This window comes from Micromys minutus, assembly GCF_963924665.1.
Source record: "Micromys minutus genome assembly, chromosome: 18".
In the NCBI taxonomy this organism is placed as follows: Eukaryota; Metazoa; Chordata; class Mammalia; order Rodentia; family Muridae; genus Micromys; species Micromys minutus.
This window is the reverse complement of record NC_137953.1, coordinates 27,727,873-27,754,202: the sequence shown is the minus strand read 5'-3', so window position 1 is coordinate 27,754,202 and position 26,330 is coordinate 27,727,873. Positions and strand designations below refer to the sequence as shown.

Here is a 26,330-nt window from a genome sequence, read left to right as displayed (position 1 = left end):
GGCCAGCTTAAACCTGTTCAGTGCAAGGCTGTTGATTTTTACTCTCCACAGTAAGTCTTTGGGGGCCAGACCATAAAGCTGACTTGTCACCTCTCTCTCTAAAGGTTGATTTAAGCACACATCTGTAGAGGCTGAGCCCTCCTTACCGCCTGATCCTACACCCACACTTAAGAGATGCCCTGGAGTGGTGGGATGGCTTAGCTGGCAGAGGGGTGTGAGGAAGCTTCTCTGAAGTTTTTTGCCTAGACAGGGTCTGTCTCTGAGCCTCTTGGGGGAGGATCATGGACAAGCAAGAGTGCTTTTGCTTTCACACTGGGTCTAAAAGTTCCATGTTGCACATTCTCCCGAACACGCATGCTTACAGTTGGAGAGAGAGAGAGAGAGAGATGTGGGAGAGTATTATTAGTCAAGTGGAAAGACAGAGGTTTCACCTCCCACAAACACCTCCTTCTTGTGTGTGTCAACAGAATGAACAAGATGGCACCTAGAGAGACAGGTCTCCTTGTGAGCATAGACTGTGGGATTCTTTAAGGCAAGGGGATGGCAACATGAACTCTAGGCTAAGGGTCCATTGTCACAGTTGCCAGTGAAACGTTCTACAGTCTCAGAGATAGAAAAGCATCCTTTCCTATGGCAATGAGAGATATTTCCCCAGATTCTTTTGTGTTTGTTTTTCTTCCATGTTTCTAGTGTTGACCAATGATAGGTAGAAGAACTATTTCTGTTTATGTTCCCTCCTTCACATAGGCACTTCTATGCACTTGGACCATACATGCTCTTCAGGACTTTGTCTTTATTCTTGAATGTCCTTTAGCAATGATGCTGTTTTCCTGTTTCTAGTGTTATATTTTATTTTATTTCTGTTCCTTCCTACATTCAGGCTAGATTGTTTTGGAAAAGAGTATGAGCCTTCTCTAACTTAGCATGAATAATTCCAAGGTAACAATTATACAGACTCCTAGACCCCGTTTTCACCAAGAATCTGCTTCACGGGTACCATCATGGCTCAGGGGATGCTCCTGGTTGCTGCTGCTGGCCCTCTGGACCAGAGAGATGTCCTCATAGAACACCATTGAGCTGGGCTGCACTGGTGCTCTTCCAGAGCCACAGTTCTACCTTTGCACCACAGCATAGTCAAGAAAAAGAAGCCGAGCAGAGAGATAAAGTTTATATTCTTATCTCTCCTTTGGGCCTCACACCAAGAAACACTGAGGGAATATAGCCCTTAGTATTTTCAGAGTTTTGAATCTTTTCACTTTCAGTTCCTTGTAGGACTTTAAAAGTTTGCTTATGAAAAAAGATGGAGATATCCCCAGGGGTTTTTGTCTCTATACCTTTCCTCCATTGCTTCCCTACAAGACTGAGGGCTTGAGTAAGGTGAATTTTCCTGTTCAAATCTTCTGAGCCTTGTGTCTGCTAGTTTTACACCATAGTCCATGTGTTCCTAAGGAAGGGCAACAATGGAGAAAGTGGCTTCTATGTAGTTGGTGTTTTCGCAAACATGTTGATTATTTTCCTGAGGTATGCCATGGGGGGTGCTCTTTCTGCCCACAAATATGGTCTTTATGTTCCAAAGAAACAACACAAGGGAACCAGGGAATAAGAACAGAACCTGACTCTCATTCACTGATGCCTTTCCTTAACAAAGTACAAACTACTTGCCAGTGGGAATGGGAGTTTATTGTGACAGAACAGCACTGAGAAGAAAGAGTTTTGGAGACAGCATGCTCTCCCACTACCCACACCTCAGAAAGGTACAAATCATGAGAGTTCTGAAGAAAGAAAGACCTGGTTAAGTACTGCTTGGGAGACATCTGTGACCTCAGGCTCATCCTGGTCTCGATCATTCAAAGCCACTGTGATAATGTAGTTGTGTGAGCCAAATGGTAATTTTGTCTTTGTCCAAAGGACTAAGAAAATGACAGAACCCGAGAAAGATCAAAGACCATGCAGGGTTGTGGCAAGAAGATTATCTCATTCTCCTGTGGAAGGAAGCTTCATGAGGTACCTAGTACCTAGCAGATAGGGAAGCTTCATGAAGTAGCTAACACCTAGCAGAGAGGTAGTAGGTTTGGGTGAAGGGAAATAAGTGGTTGAGGGCTTGTGAGAGGAAGAGCCGGGCCTGTGTTCAGCACTGCCTAGAATCTCTCAGTCAAGTTACAGGGGCTGGGCAGAGCCAGATTAAACTTGGTTGGAAAACTCTGCTTAATGCATTAGAGAAACAACTTGCAGAAACATCTCCCTCCCTTCCTTCCTCCCCCAAACAGTAATGAGTCCAAATTGCTAATAAAACATAAAAACTCAAAGATGTTGTGCATGGGCCATTTTTCTGAGCTGGTTATTTTTTATGTCAGTTTTCCCACAGCTGTGAGCATGTTATAACTATCAACTTACCAAATGCCCCAGTTTCAATGAAACTTTAAAAATATATTTAGGGACTTTATAAAGAAGAGGGGGGGAGAAGTAAAATCTATTTCTTTCTTCTTTTGTTAAAGAAAGAAATTTGGCAACGAGCTGGTGTGGGGAGGATTGGCTTGAACTGATAAGTCTGGACAAATGGCAGTTGAGAGTGTAGATAATTATTTTCTTTCTTCTTGTAAAGTCTGCATGAAAAAGCGATGCTGGGGTATCCGATAGAAAATGTTGAATGTAAGAATGATTTAATGTTTAAGATTAATTTATAGACTGGAATTTAGAGGCAGATTAAGCAAAGAGCACTTCTTAAGCACATAAGAACACCAGAATCCCACACACAGGACATCCCACCTATGATGATTCCAGAGATTCTAACTTTGTAAGCGAAAGCAGGAATTCGTGGAGCAGGTCTCCTGTTTGCTGCCCTCCTACCTTAAGCTTATTAGGGAACAGCAAAGGTTCTTGTTTGGGAATTTGTGAATGTTGCACTCCAAGAGGTAATGCAGAAAGTTTAGCTAATAAATAAGGACCAGGTGTCCTAAAGATGCATTTTGAATGACAAAGCTAGAAACAACAAGGGAGCTATATTCTCAGGCGCAGCAGCACCATTAGGAAGGTTTCCTGTTCTGTGCCCACCTCTTATGAATGCACATGACTCAATATCCCCAATGAGTAATGTGGCTGGTGGCCATGCCACCCTGGGCTCAGCTCTCAGAAGCTGCATTGGGTTGGGCTAGGTCTCCTCCTGATGAAGACCTCCAAAGAAGTCCTTCAAGTGTCTTGAGTCAGTCCCAAGTCACCCTCCTTTCTGATTAATGGGTCTTTCACACTCACAGATGCAGGTTTTTGAGGATCAAGCCAAGACTTGTTTGTTTAAAATTGGGGTTTTTTTTTTATGTGAAAGAAAAGTCAGAGTGGGGTTATCTTAAGGGAGAGAGGAGAAAGGGCAGAAGAGCTACAGACCCAAGAGGAAAGGAAGTAACCTTTTGCAGGCCAAATCCCTCTAGTGAATGTATCAGAGTTGACTTGTCACACGTTTCATTGGGATCAAATAAGGTCTTAGATAAGATCTGGGAACCTGCTTTCTTTGAGGGAAGCAAAGCTAGAACTCTATGCTCTTGTGATTGCAGGGGAAGCTCTGACTTGCCCTGCATTCCTGCTTGACCTGCTCTAAATGAAGGCTCTAGCATGCTCTCCCTGAATGGAGCTGTTCAGCCTCACTGTGATGGTGCAAAGTCCAGCCAAAGTGGTTGTGAGTGAGCACTGGAGTTGACTTCTGTTTGGAGGTACTCTTCTTAAAGATGTAGAATATTTGAAGTTTGCTATAAAAACAATCACCCACCTGTGCCTATAGGTCCTTCTGCAAACTAACTGGATGGAGTTTACTTGTCTCTTACTCAAGAATATGAATAAACGTAACGAGGTGTGTGAACGCTTTGTTCTGGGTATGACTCATTCTCTACATGGTCCTGTTAAAGGATGGTTTTCCAAGGGATGAGTGGGAAGGGAAATAACTCAACAGTGAGAAAGAACAGCATCGGTGTTATATAGAGGAATGTGTTCTGCTTGTAAAGTCAAAAGACATTTCCAAGTTTGCCAACATAGCAGACTGTATTGCAGAAGGCAAGAAGTATCGGGTCAGTGGATTTGAAGTTAGTTCATATTTACTTTTTATTTGAGAGATATATTGGATGCGAAATAAATGTTAAGTCACAAGGATCAGGTTCTTAGTAATAGATTTTCGACAAACTTTAGCTTTGTCTTTGTAAAAAGGAATGGTCACAGGGAGTGCAAGATACTAAAGGTTTGAAAAGGAGGCTATCTTTTAGTGGTTCTATGGCTCTATCTTCTTAACTGCATATCTTTGCATAATTTCCCTAGCCTTGAATCCCCAACAATCTTATAGGAAATGTTAAAAATAGTAAAGGGTGTCACATTTAGGTCTTGAGTTTTAGAACTCACTGTGAGGGTAAAGAAGCATCAGGAAACTTCCTATCCATGGCAACATGTACAATTCTGCTTCCTACTGTCTGGGTATTGTTCACTAGATTTGCTAATTTGATGCTTTAGTTAGACAAATGAGCAAAGCACATCTTTTCGATTGCATAACTAAGAAGCATCAGTGCTGTTAGAGTCAGCTTATGGCTTGTCTTGTTTCATTCTTTCACTGTGTGGGTTTGTAAACACTGCTGGATATACTGAAGTTTGTTTCTCAGTTCCGGTGGTTACTTTTATCATGTTTTTATAATCCATTGTACTTATGCAAAAATACATGTTGGTTTGTGAAATTACAAAGGAGTTGCACAGTCAGTGATATCTGCTTTTTCTCTAAATTTATATTACCAAAATAACCAAATCTCAAATGTGATGAAGTAAGAAAATGTATAAAACACAAAATACACCTATAGATAGTTAAATTCTTCTATAAACACGGGGTTTAGTGGACACAGGATCTCCTCCTGTTTACGTGACGTAACTGGTTGTTTTTAATACAGCTTAAGCATCCCTATACTGAACATTTTAACTATGACTAAACCTGAATTTTTAGTTTTGGTGGTGATGTACTACTGTATAGCTCTGGTGGACCTCCAACCCATGACTCTCTTGCCTAAACCTTCTGAATGTAAAGACTATAGCCAAAATACCTGCTAAACTATGAAACTCTAAAACAGTACATTAGATTTATTTAAGGATGGGGACTTGTATCATGATTCAGATTAGGGGAGATCATGGGACACCGTGTGGGAATCAATTCTATCATTTCACCATGTGAGTTCTGAGAAACTGAACTTCAGTCAGCAGCCTTGGTGGCAAACACCTTTAGCCACTGAGCTACCTCAGGCAAAGTATGGAGTTTTAATAGTGTTAATAAGACACCACAGGTAGAAAATTGTGTACAACCATTAAACTTCAGTTCATGTATAAGATTATTGAAAATATATGAAATTATCTTCAACCAAGCACACACACACACACACACACACACACACACACACACACACACACACACACACACAGTGTTTGTTTCACATTTGGAGTTGAACCCCATTTCCTGGGTCTGTGTGTGTGTATTACAAAATCTTTTTTAAAAATGTCTTAAAACCTGAGATATGTCTGGTCCCAGAAATTCTGGGTAAGTGATACTCAACACATATTATCGTCTGATAGAATTTCAATATATCTCATAATCAATTGCCTCGTTGTAGTCTATTCCTTTGAGTTCTACCAGGGACTGAGAGTATGAAGTTTCTTTTTTAATTCACTGCTAACACTACCATCAGGGATGTATGTTTCCTTGTTCTTGCCCACCATGGCCTATCCCTAGCCTGTTTTGCTCTACTCTAGTGGCCCATGAAGGTGTGCCCCTCTGTGTGAGGTGAGAAAAGACTCTTAGTGAGAAAGAGTTTCCACCTCTGGGGAGCTAAGGGTGCTTCCATGAAATGGAAACATCACATATAAGACCTAAAACTGGGCTGGAGCTCTGCAGAGCTGTGGGAGGTGTTTGAAGTTGTAGCAGCCACATGAGCTAAAGAGTGGATATGGGAAATATCAGGCTTGATTGAGAGAATGATGCATGTCCAGTTTGGCCTAGATGACATTTTGGGGGATGTGTTGGCGAATGGTCCCAGACAACAGTAAAAATATAAGATATGACCAAATAACTGAATGGCATTTGCTTTGGTTTGCAATGAGAGCCTGTTTTTGAGCAAGAAAATAAAAAGATTAAAACTCCATTATGTTTGTATTCTGGACTGGTTCCTGGAAAAGAAAAAAAAATCAGTGAGAGAAGAAAGGATGAAATACAAATCAAGCCTGTATTTAATCCATAACACTCTAGTATATCTCCATGTTAATTTCTGTTTTGGTAAATGGGTAGTGTCCTATGAAGTACTAGACTTGGGGAAAGTTGGAAGGGTGGGTACACACGGGTGCTATACTCTCTTTCTGCAATTCTTCTTAATAACGAGAATTAATTCCAAGCAAACCACAAGGACAATATACAAGTGTGGCTGCAAGCCGAACACACCTAACTGAAACATTTGTTCTGTCTTTCTGTATCGAGATCCTTCTTCCTGGAACTGCACCTGCTTCTGTGGCCCCTTTTCCTGGTGCATGGAAGTGGGCTGCCAGCTCAGCCAAGGGTGTGTCTGGATACAGATGGACCAGCCACAGCCAAGAAGCCTGGTTAGCTCAGGCTTCATTTCTTCCTGCTTTACTAGTTCTTTTACCAGTGTTGTCCTTCTTGACCATTCCCAGAGTATTTTATGACTTAGGTGAGAGAAAGCAAAATCCTTTGAAAATGAAGCTAGGGACCTTGGCTCATCACTTGGGAGACAGAGTTGGGGTCGGGGGGAGGGGGAGGCATCATGAGTTCAGTACCAGAATGAGCTACACTATTCCAGATCAGGCTGGGATAGAGGGAGGCCCTGTCTCAAAGACACTAAACAGCAGCAGTGTGAACAGCAAGCCCCAAATTTGGAAAGTACTTACTGACTGGAGAGTACACTGTCTCTGAGTGGCTGATTTTAAGTGTATCTTTTAAATAAGCCACAGGCCTGAATTTGGGTTGCTGAGTTTCTGCCTATAGAAATATTTTCTATTTTCTTTAATGAGTAATAAGAGAAGTTGATAGTTTAATCATAAAATACAGCATATTTTATATGCAGATGCTTTGCATGCAAGAGCAGCTCATGGGGAAATATGTAGAGTATATGGATTAATTAGTCAACCTCGATTCTAAGGCCATATATCTCCCATTTGCCATATTAAAAAAAAACAGAGACTATAAATGAATACAAATCAAGGCAAGAAAAGCTCGCTAATATAAAAACATATAGGTGTGTGCCTGTTTGTGTAGTATGTGAGCAGTCTACAAATTCCTAACAGTCTGCTCTTAGAAAGCTGGTGTAGATTGTTTGAGCTATGTAGGGACATTTAGAGTAAAATGAACTGTTTCCCACTCAGACATGTGTCCCTTTCCTAAAATGTTCTTTTCTCAGAAAACAGGTTTTTATAACTCACTTTCATATACGCATGATTTGAGACACATTGGACCAGTACTTTTTATTTAACTTCTTCTTGAAACTTTGCAATTTTCACATCATGTACCCCAATTTTTCTCATCTCCCCATCCTCCCGTGTGCCCACTTTCCACCCCTGCAGTCTTCCCCATAAAAGAAAAAAAAAATACTGTGGAAAGTGTATTGTATCACAGTTTTTCACATAATAAACATCTTTGTCCACATCTCTCTGCTTGCAAATGTTCACTGCAATGTCTGATTTGCAGCCTCTGGCTTCCACTACACTGTCAGTATTGGAATCTACAATATCAATATTAACCAGGACTCCTCTTGGAGGTCCTGCTGTTGCCCTGTGTCAGGGGGATACTGCACCTTTGGATCTGCTAGACTGTGGGCCAGTCATTTTAAAAACTAACGTTTTTATTAATTCTTCCAAATTTTTATACAATGTGTGAAATTGATCATATTTATCCCTAAATTTTTCCAAAATCTATTCCCACCAGTCTATCCGCCAAACTTTGTTTTTTTTTTTTTATTTCTCAAGTTTATCAAATCTAGTTATGATGCCAAATTATCTCCGTTAGATATTTAAATAGAATCAGAAAGTGGTTGGTTATGCTCATAATATTTATACCATTATTGTACCATTGGAAATGTCTTACCAAATCAGTCATTGCTGTAGCTCCTGGGGTCCAGAGCTAGCTAAGACTAATAGTTAGCTTTCTCCTGTGCATCTCACATGGCATTGCATAGCATAGCATCTCACAACACTGTGAAAGAAAGCTAGCCAGTATATATAAACCTTTAAGGTTAGTACCAGCTTGATTTCTCTGTGTTCTGTAACTCAAGTGTGTACAGTTTTCAGCAGGTTCTGGAGGGCAACTGATAAAATAGCAATGGATTTTGGTCTTTGGGGTTTACAAACTAGCAACTTCAAATGCTAGTGGCCTTTCTATTTGCTAGTCAGGAGTGAAGAATAGGGGCATTGTCCCTGTTATAGAGTAATTCCACTTAAGTTGTTTTTATATAAGGATATGTGTCTGTATATATGTATGTGCATATATATACATATATATGAAATTTCTATGGTATTAAATTTTCATATTACTTTTTCAAAAAACTTTAAAAATATTATTTAACATATACAAGTACACGGTAGCTGTCTTCAGACACACCAGAAGAGGACACAGGATCCCATTACAGATGGCTGTAAGCTACCATGTCGTTGCTGAGAATTGAACTTAGGTCTTCTAGAAGAGCAGTCAGTGCTCTTAACCACTAAACCATTTCTCCAGCCCCCTTTAGAAGCTTTTAAAGTCAATGATTCCTCCCTATCTTTCTTCTTCTTCCCTGCCCCCACTTAATTCTTCCTGTTCTATGTTTCATTCCCTCCCTATACCACTTCATTCTGTCTCCCCTCCCCGAAACCTACTCATAGTTTCTTACTCGTTTTTTGACTGCCGTGGGTTTTCCAAATGGAATGCAGATATCTAAAGATTCAAAGATAACATCCATACATAAAAAAAATATGTGACATTTGTCTTTCTGTGTCTGAGTTTTCTTGCTCGGAATGATAGTTTCCAGGTATATCTGTTTACATGAGAATTTCATAATCTCATTTTCCTACATAGCTGAATAATATACCATTGTGTAAATAGCCAGTATTTTCATTATCCACTCATCATTGAGTATACATTGGTTTCGATCAGTGTCCTCTCAGAAATAGTATGGTGAGCGCAGTGGATGGTGTGAACTGGCGTGAACACACTGTGTGCCTGGGTGGGTGCCTTCACCTTCTGAAAAGCATTTCCTCATTTGTAAAAAAAGAAGATTAAGAACTGTATCAGGTTTAATTTTAGAACCTATGAGATGGTATAGGCTACCTCAGCACATTGTTGGAATTCAGTAAGAACTGTTTATTTAGCCTTTTTAAAATTATCATTACACTTAAAAGCACATTCTTTCCTATTTCAAATGTTTCACCCTTTACCTAATGTCCCTGAAACCTGTGGTTAGAGAGTCCCAGTGTTAAACGTATTTCATGTACAGTCTCCAAGGGCCAGGGGCAGTGAAGTTCAGTGGTAGAGCGACTTGCTTACTGCGTGTTCTGGGCTTGATCCAAAGCATTGCAAAAGAAAATGCATATTTTATAATGATTAATGGGGAAAAGTTATAATTAACCCAAATGCAAAAAAAAAAAAAAAAAAAAGCAATTCCCCAAACAAAGTGCACAAGGAGAATGATTCTATTATGTAAAAGTAAAACTCACCAGTTGAGGGGTGAAGAGACTGGATCTGGCTAATAACAGCTTATTGACCAAGCCTGGGATCTCGCTCATCCCAGCTTGATATTGGGACTCTTTGGAGCAAGGTTGACAGACATGATGGGTTGCTTTGCAGTGCATATAAATTGACATTAGTGAGGCCGGAGTTTCTATTGCCTTTTATCCGCTTCGAAGAATAGATCCAGGATGTCGGAGAGGATTTCAGGAAAAGGGTGCTGTTCTTAATGCATGTATTTGGTTACAGAAACACCAGACTATTTAATAACTGTTGTGGAGTAAGCTCTAACAAAATCTGATTGGCAGAGAGTGGCTGTGTTGGCCTAGTTCATGGGAAATGCCCTGGGCCCCAACCCTGTGACTGCTCCGGGCACCACCTTCGTTCCCAAGAAGTCAAAGCTGTGGAAATGATTGGCAGCTGCCCCCTTGTCCTGAGCTGCCAGGCCAGTCAGGAGTGTCACTGAGAAAGTTGGCGCACATGCCCTGGGTGATTCGCACAGTCGAGGATGCCTCTTCCGTCTTAGTCTTCACTTAGGAAGTAACAAAAGTCATGCTTCAGAACCTTTTTTTGTCCCGGTGCTCTCTGAGAACTGAGACCCCGTTTGCAAGGTGCATTGAAAACTGGAGGATGGTTTTGCTCCTCCCCCTGACTTTGAAATAAAGGAGAAGGCTTTGTGGGTATTTGTGACTCCCTGAGCCCCGGCAGCCGCCCAGCACTCCTTCTCCTCCAAAGGAGGCACAAGCTTGGCTCTGGCCCGATGCTACGATGCTACTCCTATTCAGCAAAATTCGAATTTGCCTAGAGTGACAAAGGGACTTTTATAAACACCTGTACTTTTGCTCTTGGGGTTTTTCACTTGCTATCTGGAGTGGCGAGCTTCGCGTCTGTCTCTTTCTTTGACTCAAGGGTCCTGAATCTTACTAATAGGATGGCTAGTGTCTGTCGCAGACTCTGAAATGGTTTTCACACTTAAAACTGTGTCTCATGGGCTGGAGAGGCAAGAGCTCTAGCTAAACAAGCATCAGGACCTAGTTCAGATCGCCATATAAAAAGTGCATCTGTAACCCCAGCACAGAGTGACAGAGGCAGGAGGATAGCTGGGGTTGGCTGGTCACTAGATTGAGTCCAGGTCCAGTGGGAGAGCCTGTTTCAAGAGAACACAGTGGATAAGAACAGAGCAGAATTAAGGGTTCTTCTATTTCCTCCACATACACATATACCACACATGCATACATGAGTGCAGGCATGCATACACACATGCATACATACATATATACATACATACATATATACATACATACATACATACACACATGCATACATACATACATACATACATATATACATACATACATATATACATACATACACACATGCATGCATGCATACATACATACATACATACACACATGCATACATACATACATACATATATACATACATACATACACACACATGCATACATACATACATACATACATGCATACATACATACATACATACATACATGAAAATAAAAATGAAAAGGTCTCAGAACACCTATGATACAAATACAACCAGCACGGGTTCCTCTCCCAGTCTCTTTCTTAGGAAACAGATCTTGGGACCAATGTGTAGACCACATTCTCCCAGTCACGCTGGGAACTCTCACAGTGAGAAATGTCATAGGTGTAACCACATCACATACATTAGTGAGGTTTACAGCTCTTTTTTAAAAAATCTTGCTAGGAAAACTAAGAGGTCTCTATCTAGTGCCCATGGGTAATTCTAATTTTATCATATTTGCCAGGCCTCAGGGCGGTGGGAATGAATAAAGCAGAACCCTGTTGACGGAAAGTTTATCTCTTTCTAATAAAAACCAGGTATCTCTGTGGAGGTGCCAGGGATGTGCTTTAACTCCTGAAAGGAAGGAAGAAAGGGGCCTCTCCTGGGTGACATTTGGTTTGAAACGTCATATCTTGTATTGCTTGCTAATCAAAAAGCTTCACGTTTTCTGTATTAGAAGAGTTTCCTTCCTGGGGCTTTCAGGCATGGGGGACAGGCATACAGTGGTAGAAGGAAAGGAAGAGTGAGCCCCTTTTCAGCTTTCTCCTCAGGAGGCCACAGCCACAGGACTACACACGTATTCATTCTCCCAGCTTCCTAGTTCTGTGACACAGACAGGGCATACTTGGCCTGTTGCTGCGGTCACCATCACACTTTCTGAAAGAACCAGTCTCCGTCAGGGCTCCCAGGACTCTCTTCTGCATCTCTTGCTGCCCCCCTTCCTCCTTATCCTCTGCCCTCCTCTTACTGGAAGGGTCCCCAGCATGACTCAGTCCTGAACCCTGCCCATCTACGTGTTACGGACTGTCCATCAGAACTGATTCCCAGTGGAGGGCTTCCGCCCTGGCTGCTGGCTGAGCTCAGATGTTCCTGCTGTCTGCCTTCCTGACTTCTCCATCTGCATGTCGAATAGGCATCTCAAATTTAATATGCCCACAGCAGAGCTCCCAACCCTCCAGAGTCATCTGCGATGACATTTTTTTCATCAGAGTCATTATTATTTACGCACTGGATGAGGTCACAGCACAGAGTCACCCTTGATTCCTCTCTTTTCTCACTTGGTGTTGGCTGGCTCTCCTGTCCCTCCTCAATCTGGCTCTGTCCTCACGTACGTGTCCTGCTACCCACCCAGTATTAGCTTCCACTGCTACTCATTCGGATCATTGCAAAATCCTCTCAACAGCTTCCCAAGTTTAAACTTTTTCTCGGTGACACAGTAGTTTGCGAGATTTCCTTGACAACATCATGAGGGTAGAGAGAAAGAGAGGCTGGCAACTAAGAGTGCATACTGGTCTTCTGGAGGGCCCAGGTTTGGTTCCCATCATCTATAAGGCAACTAGCAACCATGTGTAACTTAAGCTTTGAGAGATCCAATACCTCTGGCTTCTATAGCCACCTTCCATGAACATACCTCCACAAAACACACACACACACACACACACACACACACATCATTTGAAAAATAATAAATAATATACGTAGTTTTAAAAGACAGTCTCTCCTCTTGAGACTGTCTAATGGTTTTATCTCTGTAAGACTCCATTGTTCTCGCCCTTCTCACCTTTTCCTTCCTGCCTTCTGTCCATCCAGGGACTCTGTGGCATCTTCAGAGAAGATATCCCCGAATGAAAGTCATTTCCCTCTCCCAGCACTCCCTTTTTTATTCTGTCTTATTTAGTTTCATTAATTGTAGCAATGATCAGTGTAAAAAGACAGTCTACTATATTTATGTCATTGTATGGTTTCGGTTTTTAGCCTTTGGAACCCAGAGATCTCTTTCCATATGCTTCTGAAATCCATGTTGAGAACTTAGTAGCATCCTTTTACCAAAACATCTCCCCAACACACCACACATGTGTGCACATACACACTCACTCACACACACATACACACACACACACACACACACACACATACACAATCACAAAACGAGACAAGCAAACAGAAAAACCACACACATACACAATTCCTTCCCATTCTGCTGCCTCAAACACCATCGTGTGGATGTCTGGCTGGGGTCTCTTGGATTTAGAACATGTACAATAGAACAAAATCGCCTTTGCCAACTAAAACCTTTTGTGAGGTGACTTGAAGTCAGCTAAGAACAGGAAGGTGTCAGGTAAGTGTAATGAAATGGGAGACTGAGAAAGAAACAGAAGAGTCTGGATTTTGCTGAGGTTTGCCAAGCCAAGAGCTATCAGGTAACACCACATGCCTCTGTTAATGTAACAGAAACTGACGGATTAACATGTAGCAGCCCAGAGTGAATTCAGGGGCCTGCAGGACTCACAGCTACCTGCACTGCAGCTCCTGTCACCCCAAAGCAGCTGTGACTCAGGGACATTGTGCAGCTTAGGATAGGTGCCCATGTGCTGTGTACACAGTGGCAACTTACATGTGAAAAGGGAGAAGCTTTGGTTTGCCATGGGAAGTCAAGCCCAGGGATACCCTCCTCCACCTCCATTAAGTGGCAAGAACAACTTGAGGGCAATTAGTATTAATTCATGAGAGTACATAGTACATAGGAGTACATGTGCTCCTTACACTGAGTCCTTAATGATGCCCCTCATCTTTTCCTTCTCCAAAGCACTGGCCCTAGCCCTCCATCAGCACGTTTCTCTGAGTCAAGGAATATTAATGGTTTCAGCACCTGTCAGAGCGGAAAGTGGCACAGTGGCCCCTGCTCTAGATGTCATAAATAACAAATGAAAAAGACTACAAGTGACTGATGTGTGGTGGTGGCACATGCCAGTCATCCCAACACTTTGAAGGCCGAGGCAGGAGGGTCTTGAATTGGGAGGCCATTCTGAAGACATAGCAAGGCCACATCTCACAAGCAAACACATCTGAATGGAAGCAAGGGATGTGTCAGAGGTCTCTGCTCTTGTGTTTAAGTCAATCTATTGTTCAGCCCTTCATTTTCCTAGACATGTAGCAACTACCAAAGTTTTCAAAGTGACTGTTCCCCAGGCTTGTGTGATGATATCCATTTTAATAGCTGTTTCCGTGGGCCTATGACAAGCTCGGGATGACGAAGAGTTGGTCGAACAGAAATTGTACAAGGTGGATCATTGTAATGCAGACGTTTCTGCCTCACATCTCAGCAGATGGAGCCCTTGATGACTCACAGGTTGTGATCCTGTTCCCCTTCATCGGTCATCCTTGATTTTTGGATAGACAGACATTTTCTCCTCTTAAGTGCTGTGGCACTTGACAAGGCTAGACATGAAAGGCTTCTAAAACATTCTTTTAATAGCCTCTGGGGAAAGGAGTGGATAAAAGACCCTGAAGATGGGAACTCTGTGTAGGACAGTGTAACATTAACATTCATCAGGACCCAGAGCCACAGTCATCCTTGGTGCTCAACTAAATGTCAAGAAAATAACCACCTATGTCCCAGGTTGAGTGAACTGGCAGCATGAAAGGACCCTCACAACACCCCTGGGGCCTCCCCCTCATGCCTGCCTCACTGTGACTGTCACATTAGGAGACAAGAAACATTTCAAAATAAATGTGTGGAGGCATTGAGGGTAAACAGACAGGGAATGGCTTGCCAAACTAGCCATAGGTCAGGAAACACTAATCTTATCAGGGGTCCTGGAGACCACAACTCCACAAACCATGTAGATGGGTGTCAGGTTGCTGTGAACCATGTATGCTTTCTTTCCATCTGCGGTAGGCATCCTGTTTTGGAAGCAACATGATACTCAGTCCCTAGAGGTTTGGTCATCTACAGACAGGTCACTATATTCTTCTTACCTTAAAACACAGAAACTAGAGAGCAATTCTAGCTTCTTTAAAGCAAAATCATCAGAGGAAAAACGCAGATCATATTTATTTTCTTTGGATCATTTTGTTTATTTACTTACCCCCCAACTCCTGAGGTATTGGGAGTGGAGCCAAGGACTCAAGAATGTTGGGGAAGTACTCTACAGCTGATCTATACCTTTAGTCCCTATTTATTTTACGTTGAAACACATAGTGAGTCTATTACTTTTTGTTGTTGTAACCAAAGCAACATTTTTGAGACAAGGTCTTACTGTGTTGGGTCCTCATTCCGGCTAGTCTTGAACCCCTTGGCTTAAGCAATAGAACTTACGTAGAGTTTTTCTGCTCGTGGAATGATCATACTGAAATAGCTATCTAGAATCCCGGACTCTAAGAATCACTGGGATTATCTTTTAAGATAATTTGTGAGGATGACTGGGCTGGAGACAGATAGTCAGATATGGGTATGGTCAATAAACTTTATACAAATGTATGAAACTTTCAAAGAATAAAAATATTTTTTTTTAAAAAACCAAATGCCAGAGAGTAGGCGCTGGAAGAGATACAGATGCTACTCAGGTTCCAATTTCTTTTCTATTTCTATTGTTGTCGGAAGAATGCTTAACTTCGTGAAGAATGAAAACTTAGGAACTTTTATTATGAGCTCTTTTGGACATCATTGCTACTATATCTTCCCTCTCACAGGATGAAGCTCAACTGTTTTTTAATCACACTGTACCATGCTTTTGGAAAGACCTAAAACATTCTGGCACACATGAAAGAGGTACTGCACTGATTTGTTCAGAGCTCAGCAGCAAACTTCATTGTAAGGCAGGATTAACTGAACCTTTCCTTCTAGGATTCTGGTGTAAATACAGAAACCACAGTCATGTACAGGCCTGAGAAGGGCAAGAGAATGTGGAAGTGGGTTTGGAAACCAAAATATTATGTCAGCAGTTTCTCTTTCATTTTATTGTCCCTTATCAAAACCAACATTTTAAGTCAGGGGCCCAGTTAATCAAAACACAGATAATTCCATTTGGAAGGCCCAAGGGTTGAGGTTTTTCAAAAGGGAAAACGAATCTTCCCATTCCTGCAGGCAGAAGTGTTAGAGGCTTCCTGCAGAACCCTTCTTAGTAAATCTGTTCAAAGTAAAGGGAGGTCAGCTATCAGACACAGAGTTTTACAGCTGGAATCCTAGTGGAACAGAATCACAAACACACTTCCATAGTCTCATAGGCTCTTCAAAAATCATTAACTTTGTAGCTGTGTGTATTTGTATCTGTCTGTCTGTCTGTCTGTCTGTCTGTCTGTCTCTCTCTCTCTCTCTCTCTCTCTCTCTCTCTCTCTCTCTCTTTCTCTCTCTCTCTCTCTCTGTGTGTGTGTGTGTGTGTGTGTGTGTGTGTGTATGGTTTTAACAATAACAGCAGCCAGCAGAAACTATCTTGAGTGATTTTGTTCAAATGTATCATTACTGCCTATGGGTAGATGTACATAGTCACATCCCAGTACTGTGCTAATTCATACACAGGATTTGAACAGTATTTGAGTTCAGGCAGTCACAGGTATCCCAGAGCCAATTCCCTACTGGTATCAATGAATGACTACAATGTGAATTGGCAAGAAATTTGGAGGCGGTGGGATAAGACAATCCATAAAGAAGATTACTCAGTGTTTAGAATTTACAATGTGCAAACGTGTACTATTTTCTTCCCACTGAGTTTGGGAGCCCCTAACAGTCTGATTTGCCTCACAAAAGTCCTCTGCAAAATATGGTCAAGTTCTGGCGGCCATGTGTTTGCCTTGGAGACAGTGGAGTGGGGTGCAGGAGAGCTGAAGGTACGAAGTCTGCAATGTTGGATCAGAGTGTGGCTCTGATGAGACCCAGAGACATGAGAGTAAGGTGGCCGAGCCCATGTGAGTAGCATGAGCCCCTCAAGGCCAGGGAGACCATCTGCTCATTTCTTACCTTTTAAGGTTGTACAACAGGATCCTCTTCCTCCCTCTCTCTAAGCTAAGCCCTGTCTCTCTGAAAAGTTCTCTGATCACAACCATGACATTTGGAAGAGATTTCTGTTTTCATACAGTCTCTGCCATCCTTGCCAAGTCAGGAGCAGTGACTGCTTCTGGACTCAGAAAGTCATATTATGAGCTAGGCCTGGGTTATTAAGGGGACTAGAGCCTTGGTATAAAATAGTAGAGGAAAAGTATTGTGGTCATGTCCCTGTTTGACAACTCCATTCAGTTTTCAACTCATGCTGATTAACGATCATAAGATGGAACAAAACAAAGAAGTATTACTAGTTCTACGATTTTTACAGACAGAATAGAGAAGACCATGGTTATGCTCCACATGAACAACATAGTGGGGGAAATGAATGGGAGTCTAAAAATATGGAATTGCCACCAAAAAAAGGAAATACTGATAGAAAATAACTTGAGGAAAACTCTAGTCTGTTTCAGGCATTGCTCCCTTCCCTCAGCCGAGCATCATGACCTGATCAGATGAGTGTGTCAGTGATCAGGAGTGCTTGGACAGATGCCTTTATCAGCAAGGCTCTGGATTCATAGGAACTGGTAGGTACCTGCGGTTTGGTATTTAGCCTACTCTTCCCAGTCGGGCTTACCTACTTTCATAACTTTCTCATGTGTTTTGGCCTCACCAACTCAGTCACTGCACTGGATATGAGTGGGAAATGGACATCTGGTAGACCTTATTTCTTAGTTAAGATAGCCACAAAGATTTCATTTTTCTCATTTTATCGCCTGCCCTGGAATTAATTACTCCGAGCCAATTCTGGTTCACGACTGGGTCATTTTCTGGCTCTACTCAACCTTAAGTTGTGAATGCAGTATAGGCTAACAACTTCACTGGGCTCTCATCCTCTAAAACCTCTCATCAGAAGCATGGTTATCTTATCCTTTACCTTTATCTCATATTATGTTTTTACCAGTTCTTTAGCCTTTACCAAGTTGTAGAGACATTGGTTAGAAGTAAGGAAACTATTAATTTTGGCATGAATTGGTCCTAGTGCTTCAGAAGCCATAGAAGGAACATCAGAAATACCTCCTCTGGGCCTTCTCACCTCAAACTCGGTTTACTGCAGGCGTTATGTGAAAACCAACCAACACACATGGTCTAGTTTCAGGTCTTTACCTGTTGCTCATCTTTCCACATCTACTTGTTGATTCCAGAAAGAGACCAAGGTCTCTGAGGAGAAAGTACAGAGCAAAACGGAGGAAGGCCAGTCTCCAGCCTCCCTGTACTTTCCTTGCCATCCCAGGCCTTCCAGATCCTGAGGAATTTACAGCAAAGTTGCCAATGGGAGAGCACAGGAGAGCAGGAACTACCAGGGAGAAGAAGGTCCCAGGCCAGCGGGGCAGCCTGCACTGTGACCGGCCAGGATTCAGTCAGGTTTCTCCAGGATTTCCTCATGAACCAGATCCCTGCTAAAGCCAGGTTTGCAATAATAAAAGAAGCATGAGAGAGCAAATGGCTATGAAGAAGGACATGAATGGCCATATATCTTTCAGACTGTATGACAGTCTCAAGTGATGCTGTAGTGTCTATATTTGAAGACTAAAGTGAAACTTCAGGGAAATATGTTGTCACATTCATGGTGCTATTTTATGACCAATCAAAGGGCTCTCATACCCCCACCCCCATACCTACTTACCTATAAAGTTTCTGGTCATTAGATGATCATGATCATTCAACATTGCTTCTTCGGGACATTACACATGGCATTTGACACAAGATTGGCCAGCGAGGGTACTTGGTGCCAAGCAATAAGAGCTGAAGTAGTTACCAGATAGGAATAGCCAAGAACAAATCATTTAAAACCTTGCTTTCCCTGGGTGAGCCTGCGGCTGGCATTAGTAGGCCCAGTGATTTAAGCCTGCTACTTCTGCTTGCACATGGTTTAGGATACGTACCACAGACACCCCTAAACCTCCATCCACTGTGAAAACACAGGACACCCAAGTTGAAAGGAATCCTGACACCATGTGGGTGTGCAGTGGTCTGTGACCGGAAGGTTTGCTGGAAGCAATTTGCAAAGGGGTCCTTGGAAAACCACCTGGATGGTTATTGTAAATGAAAAAAAAAAAAAAGGAAGAGATGCCACATTTAGGGGAATAATTTTTAATTCTAGGTTTATGGATGATTACATGTGATAGTCATTACAGCTTATTTAACTCTGAAATTATCTGGCCTCTCAAAAGTCCCCAGAGACTGGAGGAATCATGGGTTAAATTTTAAAAACAATGTCTGGGAGAAGATGATATGCTTTTCCTTGAGGGGGAATAGATGAAGCTTAAAAGAGAAAAGAAAAAAGAAAAAAAACCAAAGGCAAACCTCAGCTCTCTCTAGGAAGGAGCCCTATTTCTTACACTGTCTATGTCTTTCATTATGGGATGGAGATCAGAAATTCACCAACAAAGTCTCCTCTCCTTGGCTGTTGGGCCTTTTTTGAAACAGGGTGTTTTGGAAAAAATTCAAAGGGGCCCAAATCTCGGAGGTTTCCACTTCTTCTGAGCTGAACATGTCATTGGGAGCTGGGACTCTGTGTGAGTTACATGGAACAGCTGCACAGGACCCATCACCCTTTCCCCCAGGCATGACAGCTCTTCAGAGGAGAAGGTTGGCAGTAACCCTGGGTGAGCTGGCTCATCTGAGGGCCTAGCCTGCTGGCCAGGGCTACTTCAGTGAAGGCTTCCACCAGGAATACAGTACTGTACCAGTTTCCACTCAAAAGCATTTTCTCCACGGGAGAAGCCTGAATATGAAGGAACTAGGGCAGGGGCAGGGGGCAACATGGGTGGAAAAGGAGGTCTGAAGGGGAATTCCCTGTGGGGATTAGGATAGTCTCTTCTGTAAGCCGCACACAGGAGGGTTTCCTTTCCAGTGGGAGACACTAGGCAGCCATTGCTTTGTTTAAAAGCAGCCAAAGGGGAGATGATGCTTCAACCATCGCTTACAAATAACACTGAGCAGTCAGACCTCTTAGAAGAAGCTGTTCTGGGACTTGCAGGTCCTGGCACAGAAGAGCCCTGATGTGCTATCCTTGTTCAGGCACAGCTGACATTTCTGGGTCCTTGCATTATGTATGAGTTCTGAAAATACTGACCCCACCCCCGATAGGTGACTGTGTGATAGGAGGTTCAGGTACTCATTCTGGACCCTTGGGGTCAGCTTCCTCCTCCTGGCAAGAGCCACAGTATACCTGCAAGCCTCAGCAGAGGTCTTGTCAGACTTTGGCCAAAGCCCTCATCTTTACAACTCTCCAGGGAAATCCCTGAGCCTGTCTGTGTGAAATCTGGGTGCACATCCCAGGATTCCATTGCCTACTTTATTCAAACACAGGAAAGGTCCATTACCCAGAAGCTTAATCTAATCCCTATGATGTGGGATTAAACACATTCTAGGTACAGCATATTGACTTTATGGGAAGATGTCAATTTGGAAACCCCCATCCCATAGCCATTTCGATATGCCTATAAATAATAACATTACCCCCAAAATAAGTATGGAGACTAAGACAAGGAAGAATATTGGGGGCAGAGGGTAAAATAGAGAAAATGGAAATCTCTTCTAAAACGGTGAAAGTCCTCTATACAAAATTTTGCTGAGCTGATTTGGAATTATAGCTCGTAGGAGCTGTTGAAATTTTTGTTTTATTTATTCCCTGCAGTAGGAGAAAAATCAATGGCTGCTTGGCCACTGAGACATAAGTGAGTTATGCAGGCCACTGACATAGTGGGCCAAACTGTAACATCCACATTTGCCGCTGTCAAGCCATGGGCTTTAGTGGCGCCAGTGTAATTATGGCTGATCACCTCTAATTCAGAGCTGCCTGCCTCGATAAAGGTGTCACCAAGAGCCACCGTGGCCTCTGCATTAACTAAGGATGTCAGGACTGAGGGCAGCTCTGCTAGTGAGAGCTCCTTCAGGCCCTAGCCCTGAGCTCACAGGAGTGTGAGGCAAATCTTACTATTTCATTCCTCCGCATAGTGAGAGGCCTTGGAGCGGAACTCCAGGGGATCTGAAGGAAGAGGTCTGGACCCCTCTACAGCAGGTAACTTTCATAAGCTAAGTGATTTCCCCAGAACTAAAGTTGACATTCTCTCTCCTCTCTGCCTTGTGGTACGCAAAGAGACATGGTATTTTGTTGTGATAGTAATGGTGGTGGTGGTGGTGGTGGTATCTGTGTGTGTGTGTGTGTGTGTGTGTGTGTGTGTGTGTGTGTGTGTGTATTTGAGGTAGGGATTCTCTGTGTAGCCCTGGCTGTCATGGAACACTCTCTGTAGAGCAGGCAGGCCTGGAACTCACAGAGATCCGCCTGCCTCTGCTACCCCTATGCCAGTGGTACCCCCTCCTCCTGACAAAAGAAATGTTTTTATAACTTACCAGATTCACCGGCCCAACAGTGACAGGGCACTAGAATGTAGCCAAAGCCGTGATCGTGTTTGAGCCTCAAGCCTTTCTTCTGCTTTTGTGGTTAAAAAAAAAAAAAAAGTAGTGAACTTCCCATTTTTTGAGGAGGCACTAAGTTCTGATGAGAAATAGAAAGGATGGAATAAGATGTCCAAGCTAACAGCTGCCTGGAGTTAGGACTGTTCTAGGTACCCTGTGTGGGGAATTTAGGTGAGAACAGAATCCAGCAATTAAAAGAGCTTTGTTATCATTTGTGGAGATAACATTTGGTTTCTTCACCACTCCCAGACTGTGCTCTTCCCTCTGTAATTAAGAAAGGAACACACACACACACACACACACACACACACACACTGCTCACTCTCCCTGTACACTCTTAAACACACAGCCCAGCCCAAAGGCTCATCCCATTGCTGCAGCAAGGTAAGGAATGGGAAGACCTTCTTTTCCGATGGGGCCACGTTATTTTCTTATTCTCTCTGGCTAGTTCCTTGAGAGTGCAGAGCTAACCCCAGAAGGACAAGGGTGCACTTGGCTGAAGAGGTCTTTTCTCTTCACACATTAAGGAGCCACCCGAGAGGCCCGCAGAGGGAGAAATGACTTCAATTTCACAGTTCTTGATGGACCCAGACACAAGAGCATGTTTGTACCAGAAGTGGTTTTGCCCTTACTGATTGGGAGGTCAGATATGAGAACTCTCTGGAGGTACAATGGTTGGCATTCTGCAGCAGAAAATCCCATACAGCTGCAGAAAAAAAAAATGTCCATGGACAATAAAAACCCTATCACCTGGTTCCCAGATAAAACCCTTCGCTTGGTAACTTGAATTAGCTTTTGGTTCTTGATCCTTCCAACCTCTGGTGTCTTCTTCTTGTCTTGTTATTGCCCTAGCTCCAAATGCAGGGCTCTTTCCAAATCTATCTATCTATCTATCTATCTATCTATCTATCTATCTATCTATCTATCTATCTATCTATCTATTATCTATCATCTATCTATCTATCTATCATTTATTGATTACTTCTCGAAGAACATCACAGTCACCCCTAGTCACAGACCCCGGGGGTCCTACTCTGAGCTCTGATGGCAGCTGTAGGCCATCCTGAGGCAGCACTGTTTCCTCGTCTGTTTACTGGTTTCTAAGGGCGATCGCGCCGCGAAGGCCCTGAGCCTGGAACTGGGCCTGGGGCTGTTTTGGTTACATTGAAGTTTTTGCTTCAGTTCTGCCAGATTTAAATAGTGACTTCACCAGCGCTGAGCTAAAAAGGAGAAGGGGGAGGAGGGCGAGCCCGGGAGAAAGAGAGTGAGCCGCAGAGCCAGAGGGAGAGAACCAGAGCAGGGCGCTAAAGAAGGGCCAGCGCATTACATCATCGCTTGGCCTGGAATCAAATGGGAAGGATATGACTCACTCAAGCTAGTTAAGCTTTGGCTCAAATTCTACACACACTCATTCCGCAGCTCTCATGTTCTGCACCTCAGGAGGGAATTCAGCCTCAGTGATGTCCATGAGGTTGGTTTGCAATTTTATTTTCTGTTTCTCGATTTTAGGGATCTCTGGGCCCCTACTGTGGTCTGTTCCTGAGTCTTCCTCCTTTCTCTCCCCTTTCTCGGACTTTCTGCCGCCTTTGTTCCCCTCTCCTCCGCTTTCCCCAGCCCCTGGGCTCCTCTTCTTACCTCGAAGAGGCGTTTCTTTTCACTTTGATCAGAGTTTTTTTCATTTTGTTTTTAATCCTAGCACAGAGACCTGAATGAGTTTAGAAGCCTGGCTAGCAGGGGGTGGGGGGGGGGGATCAGCCAAACCAGCCGAAGCTGCAGGAGAAAAAAAAATGCCACAAATAAGAGAGCAAACGGAGAAGGAGCAAACTCCCGGAGAAGTTTCTTCGCTGCGGTGTCGCTCCTAATCGGAGGAGACAGGGAGAGAGTTAAAACGCAGGGACCAATCGCTGGACTGGTGATGTAATGCAAGAACCACAGGGTAGTTAAGTAATGTGAGAGGGGGTTCAGTGTTGCAAAGCATTTACCTGCTCTCAGGGGGTTTTCAGTTTATTATCAATTGCAGTGACTTTAACTGGCTTCAGACTGCAGTCTCTAATTATTCACAGACAGCCCTGTTTTATCTTTTATTATTAAAAGTAAAACTATAGTATGGTATTTTAAAAACATGGTATTATTACAGCTGTATATTATTTTCCTCCACCAGAATTCATATTCTCTCTCTTTCCCTCCCGCCCTCCTTCCTTCCACCCGCCACCCCCTTTAAAACAGTTGTCTTTTCATAAAAGGTCTTAGTGCTGGGGTGATCGTGGTTGGGAGGGCCTTTTGACTGTAGCTGGTGACTTGTAAATGATCAGGACGCTATTCTGTGTGGTGCTGAGGAGGGCGAGATCATGGTTGTGCAGTTCCGAAACATCAGGAGCAACATCTGAGGATGCTCTGAGGATGCTCGAAGGCTGTCTCCTACTGTTTTCCCAGCTCCGTTTAGCAGCGAGTGTGCATTTGTTTCAGAATTTTAACTTCAGGGTTTTCCGTGTCGCACGGGACGTCATCCAGTGTGTCTTGTGCTTCTCCGTTAATTTTATAAACCCGGAGTAGTGGGAGGGGTGATTTAAAAGAAAAAAAAAACTTGATTGATTTGTTTTAGAAACAAGTTAACGTTAGAGTAATGGATTGATATTAATACCTGGTGGAGAGCAATGATTCGTCCTCAATGCTCTCTGGAGAGACGGAAAGACTTCTGTGTTGAAAATTATCACCACATCTCTGTGTTGTACGTGAGTTTCATATTATATATACAGTAGAACCCTCTAGAAGAAGAGGGCAAGCCCAGCTCACCCTGCGGGGACTCCTGCCCTTCCCCTGTCTTATTTAACCTGGCTTACCAGACAGTTCAATAGGCACACAGGCCAGGAACCCATCACCACGAGGTGTTTGCATGCTTTGTGCGAAATTCATCGTGGCATGCTATAGGTCTTTCCCCTTCCCTCCTTTTTGAACAGAAGTGAAAGGGGCTGGAGAATTGCTTTCTGGAGAAAGTGGGGGGGAGGGCAGAATCTAAACTCAGGTTTGCCTTGTTGGGTGCAACAAGCCTGCATTTTAAAATGGGAGTGGAGAAGCTAAAAGCCTCTACACATGTCAAGCCTACCTTTCCCCATCCTCAAAGTTTCTCTCTCAAGACTTTGCAGCAATAGAGCAGGTGTAGTTGAATATATATACCTATATATGTAATGATGTATTCTGTAGGGCAGGCACAGCTGTACAGAGAAAGACACATTTTACACTCAGCTTGCATTAGCTTTCCTGAAGAAATGAATGGGGAAGAGGGGAGAGGGGCTTGGCTCTTCCTGCTTAGAAAGTTGTTTTGTTTTTAACTTTATTTTTTGGAATTGATTTTCCTTGTGTGGCGCTACCCCTACCCATGAAAAGTCTTCTGCGTGATGCAATTTATTAGGTATCTCTGTCAAAAGAGCGGCAAAAGAGACAAGGGGGAAGTTCCTTGCCCCACAGATATACCAAATAGGCCACACACATCCTTCAGACACAGACACTGGGGCTATGGTGCCACCGTTGCTTGCATGGGCAAGAATGGTGTTTAAAGAAGCAGATTCTTCCAATGTCTGAATCTCGGCTGAATGCATGACATCGTTTTTCATACAAGTTCAAGTTCACACAAGCTCAAGAGATCCTCTGCTGTTTGTTTCGGTGCTAAAGATATGTGGGTGCTTGGCGAATGCTTTGTGGCTGCACACTGGACTGAGCGTCAAGTGTTTAAATGAGATTTAAAGCTAACACATTCAGAGGTGGTGCAAAAGGCCAAACTGCATGAACTTTTGTCCCATATTCTCCAAGACAAGTTTTCTGTTCTCCAGCCAAATCTAAGTAGCAGACACATAGCTGTCTTTTACTTTAGTTTTATTATTATTATTACTATTATTATTATTATATCCAGGGTAGTGTCTGGTGGAAAAGCAAAGGGCTATGAGTCTGCAAAGTCAGCATCGCTGTATATTAGGAACATCCACAACTTGCCCATCTGTGAGGAATTCACCCAGGCTGGTGGATCTTGGGCCTTAAGTCACAGTGTGTAGCTCAGGGGGCATCAAGAGTGTGCCAGGAACAGAGAAGACAGACTTTTTTTTAAGAGTTGGAGTTCATGTTGACTTAACTGTGGACTTCTTACCAATAATCAGAAATGCCCTGTTTGTGACCCACGGAGAACTAGACACGGGGCCCTAGCCTGCTGTGCCTTCTGGGATACTAGGTTTCACTTCTGTCTCTGTTTGATGACTGTTTTAGTTTTCTTGGTGGGGTGGAGGGGCTTGTTTAATTGCTGGTTTTTTTTTTTTTTAATTTGCTTAGATAACTGCTGATTCACATGAGTTGAAAAATTCATGGGAGAGATACCATTATACCATTGCCTCAGCCTCAGTCATCCAAACAGCAACGTCTTGGGAAATCATGGTCTAGAACCCCAGCCAGTGTATGGGCCCCAGTATAGTCCAGGTCTGCATGCAGCTCTTCCCAGTTTGGCTTGCACTGGTTTGCATACATGGTTTCCCATGTAAAAATAGAGGGTCAGATTTGCTTGTCCAGGGCTCAGATACTATCTCTAACAAACATCCGCCACTACCACCTCCATGAGGAATAACTTAGCAGAGATCCCAGGGCAGTGCCTGTCTCTGAACACTGACAGGTGGCCATTGAAGGGATGCTGATGGCATTGTCTTTTCTTAACATTCTTTTAGAGCTTTGAACAATGAACTCTCTGGCTTCCACAGAGGCCCCCAGGCCATGTTTTTACGCTGGAAGGAAAGGTGATGACAAGGTCCTGGGGACTGGACAGAAGAGAGCAACACCGAGTCTATA

The 26,330-nt window shown here is 43.1% G+C and overlaps 1 protein-coding gene across 2 annotated transcripts in view; it reads left to right on the top strand.

Annotated features, from left to right (window-relative positions):
- CREB5 (cAMP responsive element binding protein 5) overlaps nt 1–26,330 on the top strand; it is a gene marked incomplete at its 5' end in the record, with an annotated part of 300,431 nt that overhangs the window by 156,027 nt on the left and 118,074 nt on the right. Inside the window, one exon of one of the 2 annotated variants that reach the window (XM_080932579.1) lies at nt 22,931–22,977. The exons of the other annotated variant lie outside the window; for it this stretch is intronic. Coding sequence (XP_080788705.1) covers nt 22,931–22,977 — 47 coding nt within the window. Of the gene's footprint in view, nt 1–22,930; nt 22,978–26,330 lie in introns of those variants that run through there. 2 annotated transcript variants of the gene reach the window in all.